Raw genomic sequence first — 18,560 nt, 5'->3', positions numbered from 1 at the left:
CTGGTTTGTGGCCAGGGTGCGCGTGATGCTGGCCCCAGGGAGCAACCCCTTCCGCAGCCTGGAGACCCAGACCACCTCCCCCCCCTCCCCTTCTTCTCCCACTTTCCCCTTTTCCTCCCCTACGTTCCCCCCTCTGGCCAACGGACATCTCCCCCACCCCTCCGATGGCAGCCCTGCTCAGGAGCTCATCAGAAGATTTGACGACTACCAGCCCACACAGGTAGGCGCCCTGTCTCCACAAAATATTTTATTTACACACACGCTGAACACACCAATAATGGCAACCATAGAGCAGCTCCAGGACTTTCAGTGTATGATTTTGTCATGTGTAATTAGACATAATATTTATGTTATGATGGTGAAATATCACAAATGTTAAACATATGTTTCAGAGACACATGCACTCTTTGCTCTTCTTGTGGGTAGTTTCTGTTGACCACATACATTACATGACACTTATTCTAACAATAAACTTTAAAATACAAATATAATGCAATTTCCTCCACACCCTTCCTATTCTTTTTCCCTCAGATTCGCTATTTTACCTTCCATAGCACAAAGTATTATTGGAACGACGAGCTGCAGAACTTTGAAGTTTTAATGTAAGCATCCTTTGATCATCTACTACACTTTTATGGGCTATTTTTATACCACTTGGCACTTTCTCTTATAGTAAGCTAAATAGGCTAAGGATTTTATCCAGCCGGATGAGTACAGTAATACACAACAGTAATGAAAACTGAATTTGTGCAGCCCTGTTTGTTAACTCATAAAGAACTGTATAGCAAAACAAGCCTTTGCATTTACAGCTTTGCATTGCTGGCACTGTTATTTGTAATTTTTTGTCGACTTTGACCTATCTTTCCCCTACAGTGGCCTGGAAGATCTGCAGGTCAGCTGCTCCACCCTCCACTCGGAGCACAGCGCAGGCCTGACCAGGAACCAGCAGGAGTACAGGTAACATCTGATGTGTCTGAAGATAGGTCGCACAACTTATGACAGCCAGACAGGAGGAGGGTACTCTTATTCTGCTGTGAGTTACAATAGCTGCAGTTTATGAGCCCTTTTGTCCGTATCTCTTCTATGGCCAGGGGAAGTCAGTGCGGACATGTTATGACACTTAACACTGTACAGAGCCCAAATATTTTGGTGGTTGAAAGCCCCTCAACAAAAACGGAGGAACTATTCAGTGAAATCATCTGGTAATATTGTTTAGAATGAAAACCTGCATACCTTTTTTAACCTTTTAATGGTGCATTTTTATGTGTCTTTTCTTTATACTGTGTGCATGTTTGTGTGTGTGGACGGGTGTTAACTAATGTTGTGGGATCAAAACGTCCCCAAGGTTAGGGTAATGTTAGGTTATGCAGGTTATGGTTAGGGCAAGTCTTCTAGGAATGAATATAAATCAATGTAATGTCCCTGAAAGTGATTGAAACACTATTGGGTGTGTTTACGTATATTCGTCTGGTTCACACTTGACTCATGAATGTGTCTTTTACCTCTCGTCAGGAGACTGTTCTTCGGAGTGAATGAAATTGCAGTGAAAGTGCCTTCTGTTTTCAAGCTGCTTATCAAAGAGGTAGGGCCCATTTTGCATTAACAGAGGCAGATTTTTTTTAACTGAAGAGTTTGAATTTTCCTTGAATCAAACACACCTGTGAGCTCATCCTACTGTTTTTGCAGGTTTCTTAATGCTAAATGCAAATTATGAAATTATAATTTTATCTGAAACATTTAAATGTATTACATTTGAAACTTTAAGCTAATGCCTTGGATTCAGTTTGTGAATTTACAGACAATGGACATTGTTTTGTGCAACTGTTAATTGGTAGATATTTGATTGTGTGCTACCAATTTGTACTAGTTTTGAAAGAAATATTGATTTATTTTTTAAGAATACAATAAAACGTGCCTTTTTTAAATTATTTTTTTCAATCATTTTGTTTTATCAGTGAATGATAACTTCAGGTCATTTTAAGTGCTGACTTGAAATCGATTGTAGCTTTTGCATGTTTCATAATGTGCTTCCAAGTAGCACTGCAATGATAAATCAATTATTTGACAAACAGAAAATGAATCTGCAACAATTTTAATAATCAAATAATCAAGTCATTTTAATTAATAGAGCCAAAAAAATCACTGATCCCAGCTTCTCAAAGAAGAGAAATTAAATACATTTTCTAGTTTTTCTGTGATATTAAACAGATTATCTGGATATTTTGGACTATTGATGAAATTTTTTGATCTGGGAATTTACCCTTTCACAGCTAGATAAAGAGACAGTTATTTGCATACTTAACTTACATACTAAGGAAACTATTTGGGATATCTGCTTACTTTCTGCTAGAAGAGTGCTGTATGTGGGTAAATACAACACTAATGTCCTCTGCAGACCAACACAGTAATTTGGGTCACAACGCAAATTCAAACCAAAGGTGCATGTGTATCAAGTATGCACTGCCGCACTTTTTATTTAAAACTTTATTTACGTGTGGTATCTTTGTGTACAAAATGTACCTCCAGTATGTCTCAAGCTACAAGTATACATCTCGGAGCAGATTTATATGCTGAAATCTGCGGATGACTCAGGTGTAGAGACCTGTTTTTGTTTTTTAAACTGGTGCAATAACTCATTCCTTGAAATCGATGTATTGAAGACAAAAGACATGCATAGACATCTGGCGCCACCCTCCTTCCACTCAGAGCACCATCATTGAGGGTCAAGAAGTGGAATCTGTCATCAGCTATACCTTTTTGTTCAATCATCAATTTTGAATGTAATACTGAAATGGTTTGCACGAGAGGTCAACGACGAAACTCTGCAACTTTCCTGTTGACAGGTCCTTGATGATACTCTTACAAATCCTACATAGAATCTAAATATCAAATTCAAGGATACCCTGGTTAAAATATTGAACACTAGCAGCAAAATTACAGGTATCCAGCAGAGTAGACTGTCTGTCGATGGTGAAGAGGGCCAATTCCATCCTTCAAATTCCCCTAAGTTAAGACAAACCCATTTAAAGTCATTCATCCCAACCGCCATTACCCTCCTCAACGCAGGGAAAAGGAGGTACAGGATAGTCATCACTGTATTGTTCTTATTGCTGTTGCAGTGAGTACGCTTGTTCGTTGATGCAGTACTGCAGATTCTGTGTTGCTCTTTATAATGTGTTTTCACGTCTTTTTTATGTTGCACTTTACCTTCGTGGACAAATAAATTTGAACTGTAAATGGGACATATGGGAACATGATCACTTGTATTCAGCGGACTTTTCCTCTCACTGTCCAGGTGGCTTCTTGGTCACGTCCTCAAGTAGACATTTCTGTTTTTAAATTCATGGTATATGCTCCCACCTCTGCATTTTCCACACTAACCTCTTTCTCTGTCTCCTACTGCAGGTCCTCAACCCTTTTTACATCTTCCAGCTCTTCAGCGTGATCCTGTGGAGTGCCGATGAGTATTACTACTATGCTGTGGCCATTGTTTTCATGTCGGTCATATCCATAGCTACCTCTCTGTACACCATCAAAAAGGTGAGCTCCACATCATGTTGAGACTCTTTATTAATCCAAAACGATTTTATCCGACCACATAGCTATGGCAAGACCTGGTTAAATGTCACTTCTCATACTGTATATATCTTTATGCAACCCACCAATAATGAACTGTTTACCAATTTATATTTTAGGATCCTTAATTTAGATTTTCTGAAACAAGTTTTTTTTATTATTTTATTCACGCGCTTTTTGCTATAATTTTTTTTAAACCCACTAACAGGGCCAAAGGATGGCATGGTTCATTTTTTTCTATTTTTGTCTGTTTGTTTGGCGGTTTGTCCGTCTGTCAGTTTGTCTGTACATGCATACATTTTACCACTTTGATACCTCGACAACTACTGGCCAGATTGCCATAAAATTTGGTATAAATATTCACAGGCATTATTCAGACTTTTTAAGCTTTTATAAAAGATATTTCATAATCTAAATGTCACATAAAGCTGCCTTTAAGACTTGGATAAGAATATTAATGTTGTACGTTGTGTTTACTCACACTACATTGTTTAATTCAGCCTTTCTGCACAGCCGGAACCAGTGACTCTTATGCTGTTGCAACTTATAATTTTACTACGAATGGAAGTGCCGTTCTTAATCAACATCAGATTCCCATACAGTCAGAAAAAGTAAAAGTTTGCATCATGCTCATAGTTAAATTATAAAATCCCAACGCACCACAGAGCGTCTCTCGTGCCTGGCTGCTGACAGCAGTGACTGTCTGATGACTGACTGTCATTACCGGAGCAGAAAGCATTGGAGCAACCAACAGATTAGAGTCGCGCTGCTGTGTGGTTATGCTGCATGAACAGGGCTTACAAGTACCAAACTGTACCAAAGAGAATCACAGGAACGCATCTTTAATAAATATGGTTGTCACTGTCATGTAACCTGCTCGGACAGTTTTTTTCCCCTGAAAAAAATAATACACAACTGTAAATTCTCAGTAACCTTACTGAAGCGTGTCTAAGCACATTGTAGCATTTGTAATGTACCCGGTATAACCCCAGTTCATGGCCAGGTGTGAGCCATATCGGACACACTCGCCGAACCGCCCGTTTCTAATCCAGGGTTTTTCAGGATAGCGTAGCAAAGCGTAGCAAAGGCTCATCTGCACACGGTCTGCTGCCCCTGGCATCATAGTTCCCAACATCAGACAAAAATACCCTCAGAGTAAAGAAGTTATCTAGAGGTTTTAATCGGATTTCTTTTTCTTTTTTCCAGCAATACATCATGCTTCACGATATGGTGGCAGCTCACAGTATTGTCCGTGTGACCGTATGCCGAGCCAACAATGGTTTGTCTATATATTTTTTGTTTTTGTGTTTTTATTTTCTTCTTGCAGATGGCCTCTGTATAGTTATTTTAATAGTAGTACACAGCATGTATCATTTTATTTCCAAGAGCGCATTCCAAACCATTCCTGACAGTAGTAGTTCTCTGCTTCTTTGCTGGACCAGACACAATTACACAGTCACTCTGCTTTGGGTGTCCTCCAGATCACTGCTGGGGTGGGACAATGTAGGCCTAGAGAGAGAGAGAGAGAGTGTGTATGTTAGATAGTGGGTGTAGGATATGTGTACGTTTAACAGTTCTGCACATACTTCTGTATGTCTGCATGCCTCTTAAAATCAAATTGGGTGGTCTCCAGAGGTGATGCACTGGCAGTCCTGTAGCCAATTTAAAATTAAACTAATGTTTAGAACCAGTTAGAAACATTGCTGTGGAAGTTTGTACACTGCCTATATTTTTTGTTATGCATTCATCTACTGCACTGGCCCCTGCTTGTGATGCCTCAGCCTTTTTCCTGCAGCCTAGAGGTGTGAGTAATGAGAGATGTGCAGAACAAGACTCTAAAGACAAAATATCGCCTTTCTTACCCCCCACCCCCACTACTGTTGGCTCATTTACACACTTTTCACCTTTCTCCACAATCATCATTTTCTATCACCTACTTTGTTCCTCACACTGCTCTCCACCTGTATGTATTTAAATGCACACATTTACCTTCTCCACTACTCCATTGTACCCCACTTCCTGGAAGAAATCGAAGAGACTTTGTCTACTGATTTGGTGCCCGGTGATGTGATGGTCATCCCCAGCAATGGGACCATTATGCCATGTGACGCCGTGTTGGTCAGCGGCACCTGTATCGTCAATGAAAGCATGCTCACAGGTTAGAGCCAAAATCTGATCATTTAAGTCTGATAATTGTTTGAATACTTGATATTTTGGTAGATAAACATTACAGCCAACCACTGGATACTCCAAACAGTTAAATGCTCTACCTGTAATTCTCACAGCAGCCAGTCCTAATATCAGTCTACCCCGCATCAGGTGAGAGCGTTCCCGTGACAAAGACCCACCTCCCAAACCCAGTGTCAGGTGAGAGGGGGGAGGAGGCTGACAGTGCCTACAACACAGAGGAGCATAAGAGACACACACTATTCTGCGGCACCAACATCATCCAGACCCGCTTCTACACAGGCGAACTGGTCAGGGCTGTGGTGGTCCGCACAGGTAAGGGGGTGTGTGTGTGTGTGTGTGTGTGTGTGTGTGTGTCTGAGGAAAATATGTATTTAAAAGTGTTAGTTTGAATTATCTGTAAGTTGGTGTATATTTACATGATGCTTTGTGTAGAAACTTAGGTACTAAAACAGTGAGATGTTCAGATGTGATTTCATATATTAAAATTTTACTGAGAGACATTTCTTCATGAAAATTACATGGCTGATGCATACATGCTGACCCCATGTGTAAGGGCTTAAGTCTTATGTAGAGATGCTATTTCCATAGAGTGAGCTGTACTTAAGACTAACACTTGTTAAACTCATACCATCTAACAACTAACTTTGGTTAAAAAAAAAAAAAAAAAAGTGTAACCACCTTAAAAAAAAAAAAAATAATAATAATTTTTTTTAAAGTTTTAACCTAAACTTCTCATAACAACTTCTTTACCCAGGTTTCAGCACAGCCAAAGGCCAGCTGGTGCGCTCTATCCTTTACCCAAAACCCACCGACTTCAAGCTGTACCGTGATGCCTACCTCTTCCTGCTGTGTCTGGTGGCTGTGGCTGGAATTGGCTTTGTCTACTCCATCGTCCTCAGCATCATGAACAAGGTAATCTAGGAGGTGTCAACAAATGCAATGTACTGATTTTGAATTACATGGGTTCAGAGTTTCAGAAGTAAATGGGGGTGAAAATTAGAGCCCAACTATTTATGCACAAATGAACTTAGCCACTCCCTTCTTCACACTTGTTGCACACAGTCACATTTGTGAGCTCCCCAGTACAACCACAGTTTTATTCGTTGACTGTTGAGCAGCTCACTGTGGCTGAAGATCAAAACTGAACTAAAGAGATTTTTGCCCACTAGGGGGCAGATTCTTTCCAAAACAAACTCACAGTATCAGAGGCTCCATCAGCTTATCAAGTTATCAAGATGACATGTTAGCATTGCACAGCAGCTCACTTGCGGAGTCCTCTTTATTTTCATCTGAGATGTCTGATACTTACTGACTGGTGTTTTAGCCCTGCCTTCCCATTGTGCAAAAGCTTTCCCATAAACATTTCTGAATCACGTGTGCTGCAGAACATGAACTGTTTGAGACATTTGTGTTCCCTTCTACGCTACGTAACGCTTGTTGCATGATTATAAGGTTGTTATAGGATTAGCCATTCAAAATCGGTCATTTTGGGTCATTGCTTCGGCTTTGTTGTTAACATGAACAATCAGTGGAGAAACATGCCCCAGACACTGTTCAGTTCAAAAGTGGCTCTCGGCAGTTTGTGTTGAAAAATTCCACATATTTGACTCTTGAACCTGGAGCCCCTTCAACAAATGAGTGTGATTGAACTGTGAATCCCCACCAGTCTCAGGAGTGCTGATTTATAGCTAGAGATGGTTGGTAATCAAAGACAAGTGTTTATCAAACATGCAAAAATTTCTTGACTTTTTCCTTTCTGCCTGACCCAGGTGCCAGCTAAGACCATCATCATTGAGTCTCTGGACATCATCACCATCACTGTGCCACCGGCGCTGCCAGCCGCTATGACAGCTGGCATTGTGTACGCCCAGCGACGCCTCAAAAACATTGGCATTTTCTGCATCAGCCCACAGAGGATCAATATCTGCGGACAAATCAATCTGGTTTGCTTTGACAAGGTGAGTACTAGTGGTTTTTTGACTGCTGTTTTTGCTCTTCGAATAGTCAGCACTACGCTTACATATTGCTGAAGAAGAAATGTTTCAATTAAAGACTCCATTGTCTGGAAGCCAGCAAGAAAGTATGCACCCTGAAAGAAACCAATCAAACTCAGTAAAATTCTACTCTCTTTCTACTTACAGACTGGAACTCTGACAGAAGATGGATTAGACCTATGGGGAATCCAGAGGGTTGAGAATGGCAGGTAAGCGGCTGTATACTCTAATTGATCAAACATGGAAATTTCCACTGCATTGGAGCATTTCATCTTAGAAATCTCAAGTCATTGTCTTAGTTTAGCCGTTGCTGAGCTGGTATTGCTTTGCTGATGACCTTGTGGGAAAAAATGGAGAATATTCTAGAATATCTCTTAATCTGAAGGGAATTCCCTCATTTCGGATCAATGTAAATGCTGAAATGTCAGAGATTAGGGGTGATTTGTGAAATGATTACAGGATGATATCCACAAAATCAACCAACCAGTGTCGACATATGGAATCTGTTATTCTTTTGCGAATTCTTGCAGTTGCAGTTGTTCGGATATTATAATGTGCAGGGTTACGGATTTATATTATTTATTTCCCCACATTTAGAATAATTGTTATTCACTGTGTGGTTTAGAAAAATGTTCTGCATTAATGAATGGTATAATGTATCCATAATCATGCACTGTTACTATATTAGTTTTTTTATACATGTCATATGTGCTTCTGTAAGCATTTACATCATCACATTGTTGTCTTTCTTCGTCCACCTCCTGCCACTCCAGTTTCCACCTGTCAGAGGAAAATGCCTATAAGGAAAATCTTGTCAAGTCCCAGTTTGTGGCTTGTATGGCTGCATGCCACTCTCTTACCAAAATAGAGGGCCAAGTGTCTGGAGACCCGCTGGACCTCAAAATGTTTGAGGCTACAGGCTGGGTGAGTTATTCTTTAATCTATCCAAAAGCACAATGTTCGTCAGGGCAGCACAGCTCTTACTATTGTTGCCCTATTTTCTCTGAAAACTTTGTCTGCACAGATCCTGGAAGAGGCCACTGAGGAGGAAACATCTCTTCACAACCATATCATGCCGACTGTGGTTCGACCCCCAAAACAGCTGTTGCCCCCAGAGCCAGTTGCATCACCAGAGCAGGACATGGTATGAACAGCAATATCTTTTCACACACTGACATTTATTATACAGATCTATTAGGGGGGTGGAAAATAATAGATTTTTAGATGGGGCTTGAACAATTATGAATTGATTCACAAATGTCTATAATCGACTATCTAGAGGTTAATTGATAACCTTGATTTATTGTTGATGTTGCTGTTGAATTGATTTGTTGTCATTCATTCACATGTGGGGTACATAAATGAACGAAATTCTTTTTTTTCCAGGCCCTTGGCGCTCAATACAAGATTACAAAAATCAACTTATAAGACAAGACACAAACATGTAATTTAGGGCTGCAGCTAACGATGATTTTAGTTTTCGAAACTTCGATAGATTATTTCAACGATTCATCTATGCGTCGTTTAAGAAGTACTTTTGCTTGGCGGCGGCGGCACCGCCCCCCGTAACGGGATCAGCTGTGTACGTTTATAGCTGATAGATATTTATTAGTCCTCTCGTAAATTCATAGTGTGTCATGCAGCAAACATCAGACCAACAACCAGACGGCTGCTTTACAAACACAAACATCACCCGAGTGCAAGTTATACTAAAGGCTCATGCAGACTACATGACTTTCAGCCTCGTGCCGTTCACACAACTTGCCGTCATATGATGGGAGTCTTTAAGTCGTTGTTGCGTTCACACTACGTGACTTATCGGTGTCAGGGACACATACACACACAAGAGCTGACGCCTGTGTCACCCGACGCTGGTCTCCAAACCACGTTTTGTCAAGAAAACACACGTGAAATGTGAAACGGGAAATGAGCGATCCTGCACACGAAACAGCTGTTTGATATTATAACGAAGGATGGATTAGCACACGCAGGTAGCAGGAAACGTCTGAGCTACAGAGACAGCTGCAGGTGAGTTAAAAGGTGCAGCTCCCGACACCCAGTTAACTCATGACTGTGAGGTTACAACTCACGGGCCAAAAAGGAAAACGGCAAACGCACGTGTGTACATTTTCAGTTGAGGACAGCGGCTTACTTTGGCTAGCCTTCAACTCAACAATCAATCATGATTTCAGTTAAATGCTAAAGTTGCCGTTACTGTTACCTTGTCTGTGGTCAGCTGGCAGAACACCGGCTGCTTTCTGATAAGGCACACAAGTTTCGTTTTACGGTGGACTGACGGTAACATTACAGAGTTGTTGTTTTCTTTATCTTGAAATAATCCCATACTTTGGACACTTTCTTCTTTGTCCCTCTCTATTTTCTTTCTCTTCCTTCACTTTGCAAACAGCGCCATCATATTCACGTCGTGTTCAAAGCATAAGCTCGATGTGCGACAGTAATAAATGTCCCTGCGAAACACTGCTGTATAGCTAAATGGATTAAACGAAGCATTGATGCAAAGTATTTGTGTCGAAGCATTTTATTAATCGATTTTATAGATTTAATCGATGAATCGTTTCAGCCCTAATGTAATTACACTAGATGTGACAAAAAAAGGAACAGTTATATTAAGGTGGAGAGAACGTGGTTTGGCTGGAGCATTGTAAAGTGCATAGTACAACTAGTATCTGACTAATAATAACAGCAGCCTCATAAATGAAAATAGCAGGAGCAGGGGTCAGTAGTAATGCTGTAATGTAATAATGCTATGCAATGTTAGCTACATTTATATGAAGTAAATTAAATAGCTGCATTTCATTACTACCTACTACTTTGGATTGTTACAAATACTTTGCTTTAAAAGTACCAAATGGTCAAACAGTGAGGAAAAATACATCTTCATCCTATTTGTTTGACAGTCACATCGTAGCCCTCATAATCGTAATGAGATACCTAGAAATTCCCACCCTTGAGGTGATGAATCAAGGAATCGAATTGTTGACCTGAAGATCGTAATCGAACCTGATGATTGTAATCGAATCGTGAGACCAGTGAAGATGCACACCCCCTAAGATCTATCAATGTAATGATATCAAAAAAAGATTAGAGCTGGAGTGTGGCCTCAGACATCCTGTTATCAGTTTCTGACTTATCATCCTAATACAGGTTGATTTAGGATTGCCCAAATCCACAGAATATTGCTGTCAAACCAGCAACAATAATAGCATAAAAACAGCAACATTATTATTTCTCTGCATGATTGGTGTATTTGTTTTCTCGTTGACTCATCCCAATCTGGTCTTTTTTTCACTATAGGAACTGTATGAGATCTCGGTAAGTCACCTTCATCCTTTTTGGCAATGTGCAAGGCTTTTTGATAATATTTTAATATTTAATTTGACAAACTTGGCAGCATGTTAAAAAGTTACTGGAAATTTCTAAAATTGGAAATTAATTTGTTTATTGTTCAGTGTCAAAATATTTGAGGATCTGATCTGTATAGGTGTCATAATTTTGTCAACCAAGCACTTAAATTACATAATTTCCTTCTGAAAGTATTCATTTTGTGATTGTCATTTCTTAGCATTATCCATGTTTTCAATTTCAACAGATAGACATTGTGTTTTTAGTTTACATCTTCTCCTTGACATGAATGGTCATTTTTTTTTCTTCTTGTGTCTGTGGGCGGTGTGCATGTGCAGTCAGCATATGAGATAGGTATCGTGCGCCAGTTTCCTTTTTCCTCAGCACTCCAGAGGATGAGTGTGGTGGCTCGTCTGCTGGGGGAGAAACGTATGGATGCCTATGTGAAGGGAGCGCCTGAGGTGGTGGCTGGTCTCTGCAAGAAAGAGACAGGTGAGGTCTCTAATAATTACTGTAACTGCTATGGGTGAAAAGCATTGGAAAATATTAAAATAAGGATGCACAATATATCTCTGGTTAAATATTAGTAAGAGGAAAAAAATGTTATTTTTCCAATATTGGAATTTCAGCCATTAATAATGTCCGATGTTGAGTATGGCTGCGTAATAGGGACACCACTAAAACCCAGTTCTTAATGGTGATTTTTGCACTTCTGCCTCTCTCCTATCTGCTCTCTGTGTTGATGCCTGTTTGTGTGTGTGTGGAGGAGATATTATCTTTTGTCATTATTGGCCCTGAAATTCCATATAAGTGCATCTTTAAATTAGTTGATTTATTTAATTTTAGCCCACTGGCCTGCCATATGTGTAGGGGTTGAGCACATCAAAGTGCCCCGAGTACCAGAAACTGAAAAAAATAAGGAAATCAATTTAACTACAGGATTTGGTTTTCTACCTTCTTTGTTTGTTGTCTGTTACTGTTCACCCGTTTTTTGAAACGAATTGCTTGCTAACTTCTAGCAGGCATCCTCTATGCCCTGACCTGAGCTCAAAAGCCATATAACTTTGAAATAAGTCTTCTTCACTTGCTCTCTGTCTCTCTCTAACTTGTCTCTTTGCAGTACCAGAAAGCTTTCCAGAAGTTTTGGAGGGTTACACCAAGCAGGGTTTCAGGGTCATAGCTCTGGCTCATCGTCGACTTGAGTCCAAACTCACCTGGCACAAAGTCCAGAATATCAGCAGGTAGCGTACTGTATATTGTTGTTGCTTTTGACCTTCATTTGAAACCTATTTAGGATCGCTGGTGCTTTTTTAGCATGCTACTTCACACTGCGGGCATTGCACTGTCACACCTGCAATCCTCTAGTTTGAAATATATAAATAAGATAATTAGGTAACAAAGAACCTTTGTGTATTTATTGGTACTTGGTATAAAGTTATTTATTGGGAGCAAATGTACAGTTTCACCTTGTATTTTGGTCTTGGTACTTAAGTAGACATGTATGTATTTTCTAATGAACTAGGGATCACATAGAGGCAAACATGGAGTTTCTGGGTCTGATCATCATGCAGAACAAACTGAAGGCAGAAACCCCAGGGGTGCTGCAGGACCTCCGCCGAGCACACATCCGCACTGTCATGGTTACTGGTGAGACCATCCATACATGTGTGCACACGTACGCATACAGTATCTCACAAAAGTGAGTACACACTCATGTGACAACACTGAAGAAATTATTTTTTTCTACAATGTAGAGTAGTGAGTGTACAGCTTGTATAACAGTGTAAATTTGCTGTCCCCTCAAAATAACACAGCAATTAATGTCTAAACCGCTAAACAGTGAGTACACCCCTAAGTGAAAATGTCCAAATTGGGCCCAAAATGTCAATATTTTTGCCTTAAAGGCAGGGTAGGCAAGTTGCTTCTGAAACACTTTTTGTCATATTTGTAGAAACTGTCTTTATACACCAATATATATTAAAAAGTTAGGTGCTCTGAAAAAGAGAGTATAAAACTCGGCTGTCTGTAGTCTTCTCAGGGCTGCAGTAAACACAGCCACTCGTTTCATTCGGACCGAATGCAATGATTGGCTGGGTGACTGTCACTCTCCCTCGCTACCATGGCTACCAGCCGTGCTGCTACCGGGGCTGCCCCCGTGCGCGCACCCGGTCAGCTCTCTCAGACCTGACGAGCGAAGCGATCAGACCGGAGGTAATATCTGCGTGGCTTTTCAACGATAGTGACTGACAACTGAGGAACACCAAGGGGCTGAAAAGTTGCAACGTGGTGGCTTTATTTCTGCTGGACAGGTAATCTGGCTTTTATCATTTTGGTGGTAATTTGTTACTTTCATCGCTAGCAAACGTAGCTACCTACTTAGCAAACAGCTAACGGTTGCTACGAGTGCAGGCTTTGTGTAGGAGCCAGAGTAGAGACGATGAATTCTATCTAGCTGTAGTTGAGCTGGGAAACAGCAGCGCATGCCGTGTTTTCCAATGCTAACATTAGGTAAGACAGTGTAGGTGTAGACTGCACCGGTTTAGTTCTTCACCATCTAGGTTTATTATATTATGTTTACACCTGTCTTTACCTTGTATCTAATCTGTTTGTGTAATTATCTTGTGTCTGCAGGCGTTGTTTGACTGGATGTTACTCTTTTACAATGATGTAGCTGTGTGTTTGTAGTTATGAGAAAGACATTTCAACAATAGTGTACATAAACAATGATGGCTAAAGGCCCCCAAGTATCTGTGTTTCTGGTATATAAGCTACGTATAATATAGTTTGACATTGTTCGTAGCTAAACCTACTGTGTGAAGACATTTTACTGTAACTGGTGTTATGTCATTACTTATTTTACCAGAAGTAAAAAATCCTGTATGTTTTATTTCTACTGCGCCCTCAGGTCACCTGCAGTCTTCCAACACCCTGTGCTTCTAACCAGTACACTGATCGGACCACGCTGGCTGGCCTGGATTACAACCACCGTGTCCACAGACCAGCCAGGAGAAAAGCTGATGACACAGTTCAGTATGTTGCATTATGAGTACTCTGGTGCATTTTACTCAATACATTTATAAGTGATGAGTCAAAAAATATTAAACAGTATGAGGAATACAGATAGATGGTGCTGATTGATTGCATTTTATGTGGAAATAGTTTACTAATTACTCTTAAGAGAACAATGTCAGGTGTTTTCACAACTTTTCACTCAGCTGATCCTCCTTTCTGTATTATCAGGTACAGCAAGGTGTACAACAAAGTCCAGGAAGTGGAGCTTGTACTCATTGAAGGTGGAGGACTATAGTTACATCGCAGACCTCCAGAGTGCCATTCTCCTCCTCCTCCGGTTGTCTACTACTGAGGAGATGGCCAGAAGCAGAACCAGGAGACCCGATGATCCCCGTCAACATGGGGTTCAGTCAGGTGTCCCTGCCCCAACTGTGTTGCTAGATACAACAAAATATAAAACAAAAAGTAATATGGTTGGTTTTGAAATGTGGTATTCATGTCAGAGAGGTGATTGTGAGATATTTAATCATCTCCACAGCAGCGATACAATGCTACCAGTAAAGTCTGAACTGTTCATAATCAGTCGATACATCTGGACACATCTTGTCTCTTCCTGTATATACTTATTTTTATTGATATTTTAAAAACATCACATAAGACATAAATGTAGTTGCTTGATTGTTTATGCTGCAAGTGTAAAGAAAAGGAGTTTATCATTTTCAATGTTTTATTTAAAAAAAGAATGAAAATGTTATCCAGAACAGGGAAAAATATACTTTGTATTTTCTCTACCCTCCTGGGAATAAAACTTAACAATGTACAGGTATTTATCCACACAGTGGATGGAATTATTTATGTAGTAGTAGTAGTAGAAGAAACAGCAACTTAGTATCACGACTCTGTGACCAAGTGCTCCACATTGCCACACTACAAACTGTCTGTATGCTGCCCGACTGAACTGTCTGTTACTCTGTCCTGGGTGATGAAGGTCAGCCTTGCGTGGTTTCAAGGATTAAAATATATATGTATAGATATACCTGTTCATATGCTGTTGTGCTGTGCGGCTTGCACCTCATCCTCTCCGTCCTGCCTCTTCTTCCTCGGACCCCGGCAGCCCTCCCTCCTCTGCTTCGCCTCGACCCCGGGCCTGTCCCGGTTTGTGCTTGGCTCTGGGGTGCAGTCCTCATCAGAGACAATAATGCTGTCACAGTGGAAGCTCTAACATGCAAAACAATGTACATGTTATGAGTCTAACACGAAATACACGTTCGTGTAGTGTAACTGATGGAAACGGGAAAATGTGTATCAGCCTGTTTTTTAGCTTTGCCCAATGTTACCGCAGCTGTTAGCACAGCTACCTGTTGCTACTATACTCTGCTCGTCCTCCTGCGGTGTCGGCAACGTGCGTTCACGTGTTTTGGGGGCGTGGCTTTGGAAGGAGCCGAGAAGGGGAGGGGATGGGAGTTTTTCACTGTTGGATACTTTCAAAATCCAGCAGTTTCTGGCTGGTTTCTCAAACTTACCTACCCTGCCTTTAACTCTCTTGGGCATGGAGAGCTTCACAGGTAGCCACTGGAGTCCTCTTCCACTCCTCCATGAAAGCATCACGGAGCTGGTGGATGTTTAGAGACCTTGCATTCCTCCTCCTTCCATTGGAGGATTCCCCACAGATGGTCAACAGGGTTTAGTTCTGGAGACATGCTTGGCCAGTCCATCACCTTTACCCTCAGCTTCTTTAGTAAAGCCGTGGTCGTATTGGAGGTGTGTGTGGGGTCGTTATCATGTTGGAATACTGCCCTGTGGCCCAGTCTCCGAAGGGAGGCGATCATGCTCTGCTTCAGTATGTCACAGTAAGTGTTGGCTTTCATGGTTCCTGGTCAATGAACTGTAGCTCCCCAGTGCCGGCAGCACTCATGTAGCCCCAGACCGTGACACTCCCACCACCATGCTTGACTGTAGGCAAGACACACTTGTCTTTGTACTCCTCACCTGGTTGCCACTACACACGCTTGACACCATCTGAACCAGATAAGTTTATTTTGGTCTCATCAGACCACAGGACATGGTTCCAGTAATCCATGTCCTTAGTCTACTTGTCTTCAGCAAAGTGTTTGCGGGCTTTCTTGTGCATCATCTTTAGAAGAGGCTTTCTTCTGGGAGGACAGCCATGCAAACCAGTTTGATACAGTGTGCGGCATATGGTCTGACCACTGACAGGCTGACCCCCCACACCTTCAACCTCTGCAGCAATGCTGGCAGCACTCAAACATCCCAAAGACAACCTCTGGATATGACGCTGAGCATGTGCACTCAACTGACCTTGGCGAGGCCTGTTCTGAGTGGAACCTGTCCTGCTGAACCGCTGTATGGTCTTGGCCAACGTGCTGCAGCTCACTTTCAATCTTGGCAATCTTCTTATAGCCTAGGCCATCTTCATGTAGAGCAGCAATTATTATTTTCAGATCCTCAGAGTTCTTTGCCATGAGTTGCCATGTTGAAATTCCTGTGACCAGTATGAGGGAGTTTGAGAGCGATAACACCAAATTTAACACACCTGCTCCCCATTCCCACCTGAGACCTTGTAACACTTGACGAGTCACATGACACCGGGAAGGGAAAATGGCTAATTGGGCCCACTTTGGGCACTTTCACTTAGGGGTTTACTCACTTTTGTTACCAGCGGTTTAGATATTAATGGCTGTGTGATGTGTTATTTTGAGGGGACAGCAGATTTACACCGTTATACAAGCTATACATTCACTACTTTGCATGTAGCAAGTGTTATTTCTATTTGCCACGATAAAATCAAATATTTACAAAAATGTGAGGGGTGTACTCACTTTTGTGCTAAGCCAACTAAGCCAGTAATGGCATCGATATAGTCACTAAGGAGAACGCACGAACACACACAGATAGACAAATGAAAACATGCAGTAAACATAATCCATAATCTTACTTTGATGTTTCTCTCTGTCTGTAGGTGGTTAAAGCCCTTGTATTGCTGTGACACAGACAGCATAATGAGTTTAGTAATCTGTGAATTGGCACTCACAAGATTGAATCCCTTTGGTATTTATTCAGCTGTACCTGTAATCCCAACTAATAACATTCACAAGGCTGCTCAGTGTAACTGGCACAAACTAAAATATCCACCTGAGAATTTTTTTTTTTACCTTCTTGCTTGGCTTTGACCTAGTCATCTGTCTTCTGAGGGTTGCTACACAGGTCCTAAAAGGAAAGTGAATCTAACATTGAAGCTGAAAATGAGTTTAGTAAATTGTGAGTGATTCATGATCTATTCATACAGTATTAAGCACTATTTCAGAACCAGGCTTCGTCTCCGTGTGTCCATTCACCATCCTGCCATCAGTCCCATACGCTCTGCCCCATACTAATATAAATACTGATATAGGTTGTCAAGGAATATACCAGGAAAAACTTTTAATGCATGTGGATTTTTGAGAAAGCTAGAGAAAAAGAGGAAGTAACAGGGTGACATAAAACAAAAAAACTAAATTTTTTTTTTTTTTACTTAAAAAAATTAATCTGTGTCTCAGCCAGACACGATTAACATCCCTGTCCACCTATAATACTATAGCGCCTTTTGGGTAGTTAGATATTTTAGTTTGAACTTTTTACTGCATTGTTTTTAATATTAAGACAACATGGGAAAAATCTGCCAAACAACAAATACTAAACATTACACTACTTTCCCTTAACGGCTATCCTCAATAAGGAACGTGTGCTGTGATCACATTCTAGGTGACAACATGCTTACAGCCATCTCTGTGGCCAGGGACTGTGGAATGATCCCTCCCCAAGACACAGTCATCATTGCTGATGCCCACCCTCCACATAATGGACACGCCGCCAAGATCACCTGGAGATACGCTGACAAGCCGAGCAAGACATCTCGCCTAGAGGTGAGGCGATGGGACTAATGCTAAACAACACACACACACACACACACACACACACACACACACACACACACACACACACACACACACACAAAAGGCTGCATGCAGTCATATTACACTCAAGCTCTAAGTAATGGAAAGACTCATTTGAGCCCATGTGTAAGACAAAACTATCTCTGAAACCAAGAAAGTGGAATTGTTTTAGGTGTGATCTCGACAAGGTAGTGTCCAACACAACCTATTTAGTGGGAGGGAACCCCATTTCCTCTTATTGTCAATCAAAGTAAGAGCCAAGTAAAATTGAACATATAGACTGAAAGGTATCTCGTCTACTAAAAAGCTATACCAAAGTCTAAACACACAAATAAGTCAAGAAGCAAATATTTACTGATAAGATAAATACACAAAGAATTTTAATACATGGTGAGGGCAGAAAATACTTAGGGTTTAAAATTCTGGTCAAGAAATGATTTGCTGGCTTCCACAAAATAGACCTTTTGAATAA

General features: G+C 40.9%; 1 protein-coding gene and 2 long non-coding RNA genes across 4 annotated transcripts in view; 2 read left to right on the top strand and 1 right to left on the bottom strand.

Annotated features, from left to right (window-relative positions):
- Positions 1-18,560, top strand: part of atp13a3 (ATPase 13A3) — a 131,948-nt gene that overhangs the window by 19,532 nt on the left and 93,856 nt on the right. For both annotated transcript variants that reach the window (XM_046048681.1, XM_046048679.1), the window contains exons 6-23: positions 4-220; positions 532-602; positions 874-957; positions 1,513-1,582; positions 3,406-3,540; positions 4,783-4,855; positions 5,603-5,734; positions 5,896-6,078; positions 6,521-6,678; positions 7,536-7,724; positions 7,908-7,969; positions 8,534-8,684; positions 8,785-8,904; positions 11,076-11,093; positions 11,462-11,615; positions 12,244-12,364; positions 12,646-12,770; positions 17,898-18,058. In XM_046048681.1, coding sequence (XP_045904637.1) covers positions 4-220; positions 532-602; positions 874-957; positions 1,513-1,582; positions 3,406-3,540; positions 4,783-4,855; positions 5,603-5,734; positions 5,896-6,078; positions 6,521-6,678; positions 7,536-7,724; positions 7,908-7,969; positions 8,534-8,684; positions 8,785-8,904; positions 11,076-11,093; positions 11,462-11,615; positions 12,244-12,364; positions 12,646-12,770; positions 17,898-18,058 — 2,224 coding nt within the window. The remainder of the gene's footprint in view (positions 1-3; positions 221-531; positions 603-873; positions 958-1,512; positions 1,583-3,405; positions 3,541-4,782; positions 4,856-5,602; positions 5,735-5,895; positions 6,079-6,520; positions 6,679-7,535; positions 7,725-7,907; positions 7,970-8,533; positions 8,685-8,784; positions 8,905-11,075; positions 11,094-11,461; positions 11,616-12,243; positions 12,365-12,645; positions 12,771-17,897; positions 18,059-18,560) is intronic.
- Positions 4,483-6,689, bottom strand: LOC123970587. Its single transcript, XR_006825016.1, has 4 exons — positions 6,604-6,689; positions 5,847-5,971; positions 5,566-5,705; positions 4,483-5,085 (listed from the first exon to the last, which is right to left on the bottom strand). It is a non-coding gene; the product is annotated as an uncharacterized LOC123970587 (long non-coding RNA).
- LOC123970586 lies at positions 13,131-14,421 on the top strand. The gene is made up of 3 exons (XR_006825015.1): positions 13,131-13,432; positions 14,029-14,153; positions 14,364-14,421. It is a non-coding gene; the product is annotated as an uncharacterized LOC123970586 (long non-coding RNA).

The sequence above is a fragment of the Micropterus dolomieu genome, linkage group LG05 (genome assembly GCF_021292245.1).
Source record: "Micropterus dolomieu isolate WLL.071019.BEF.003 ecotype Adirondacks linkage group LG05, ASM2129224v1, whole genome shotgun sequence".
Lineage (NCBI taxonomy): Eukaryota > Metazoa > Chordata > Actinopteri > Centrarchiformes > Centrarchidae > Micropterus > Micropterus dolomieu.
This window is presented reverse-complemented; position numbering and strand designations above follow the sequence as displayed.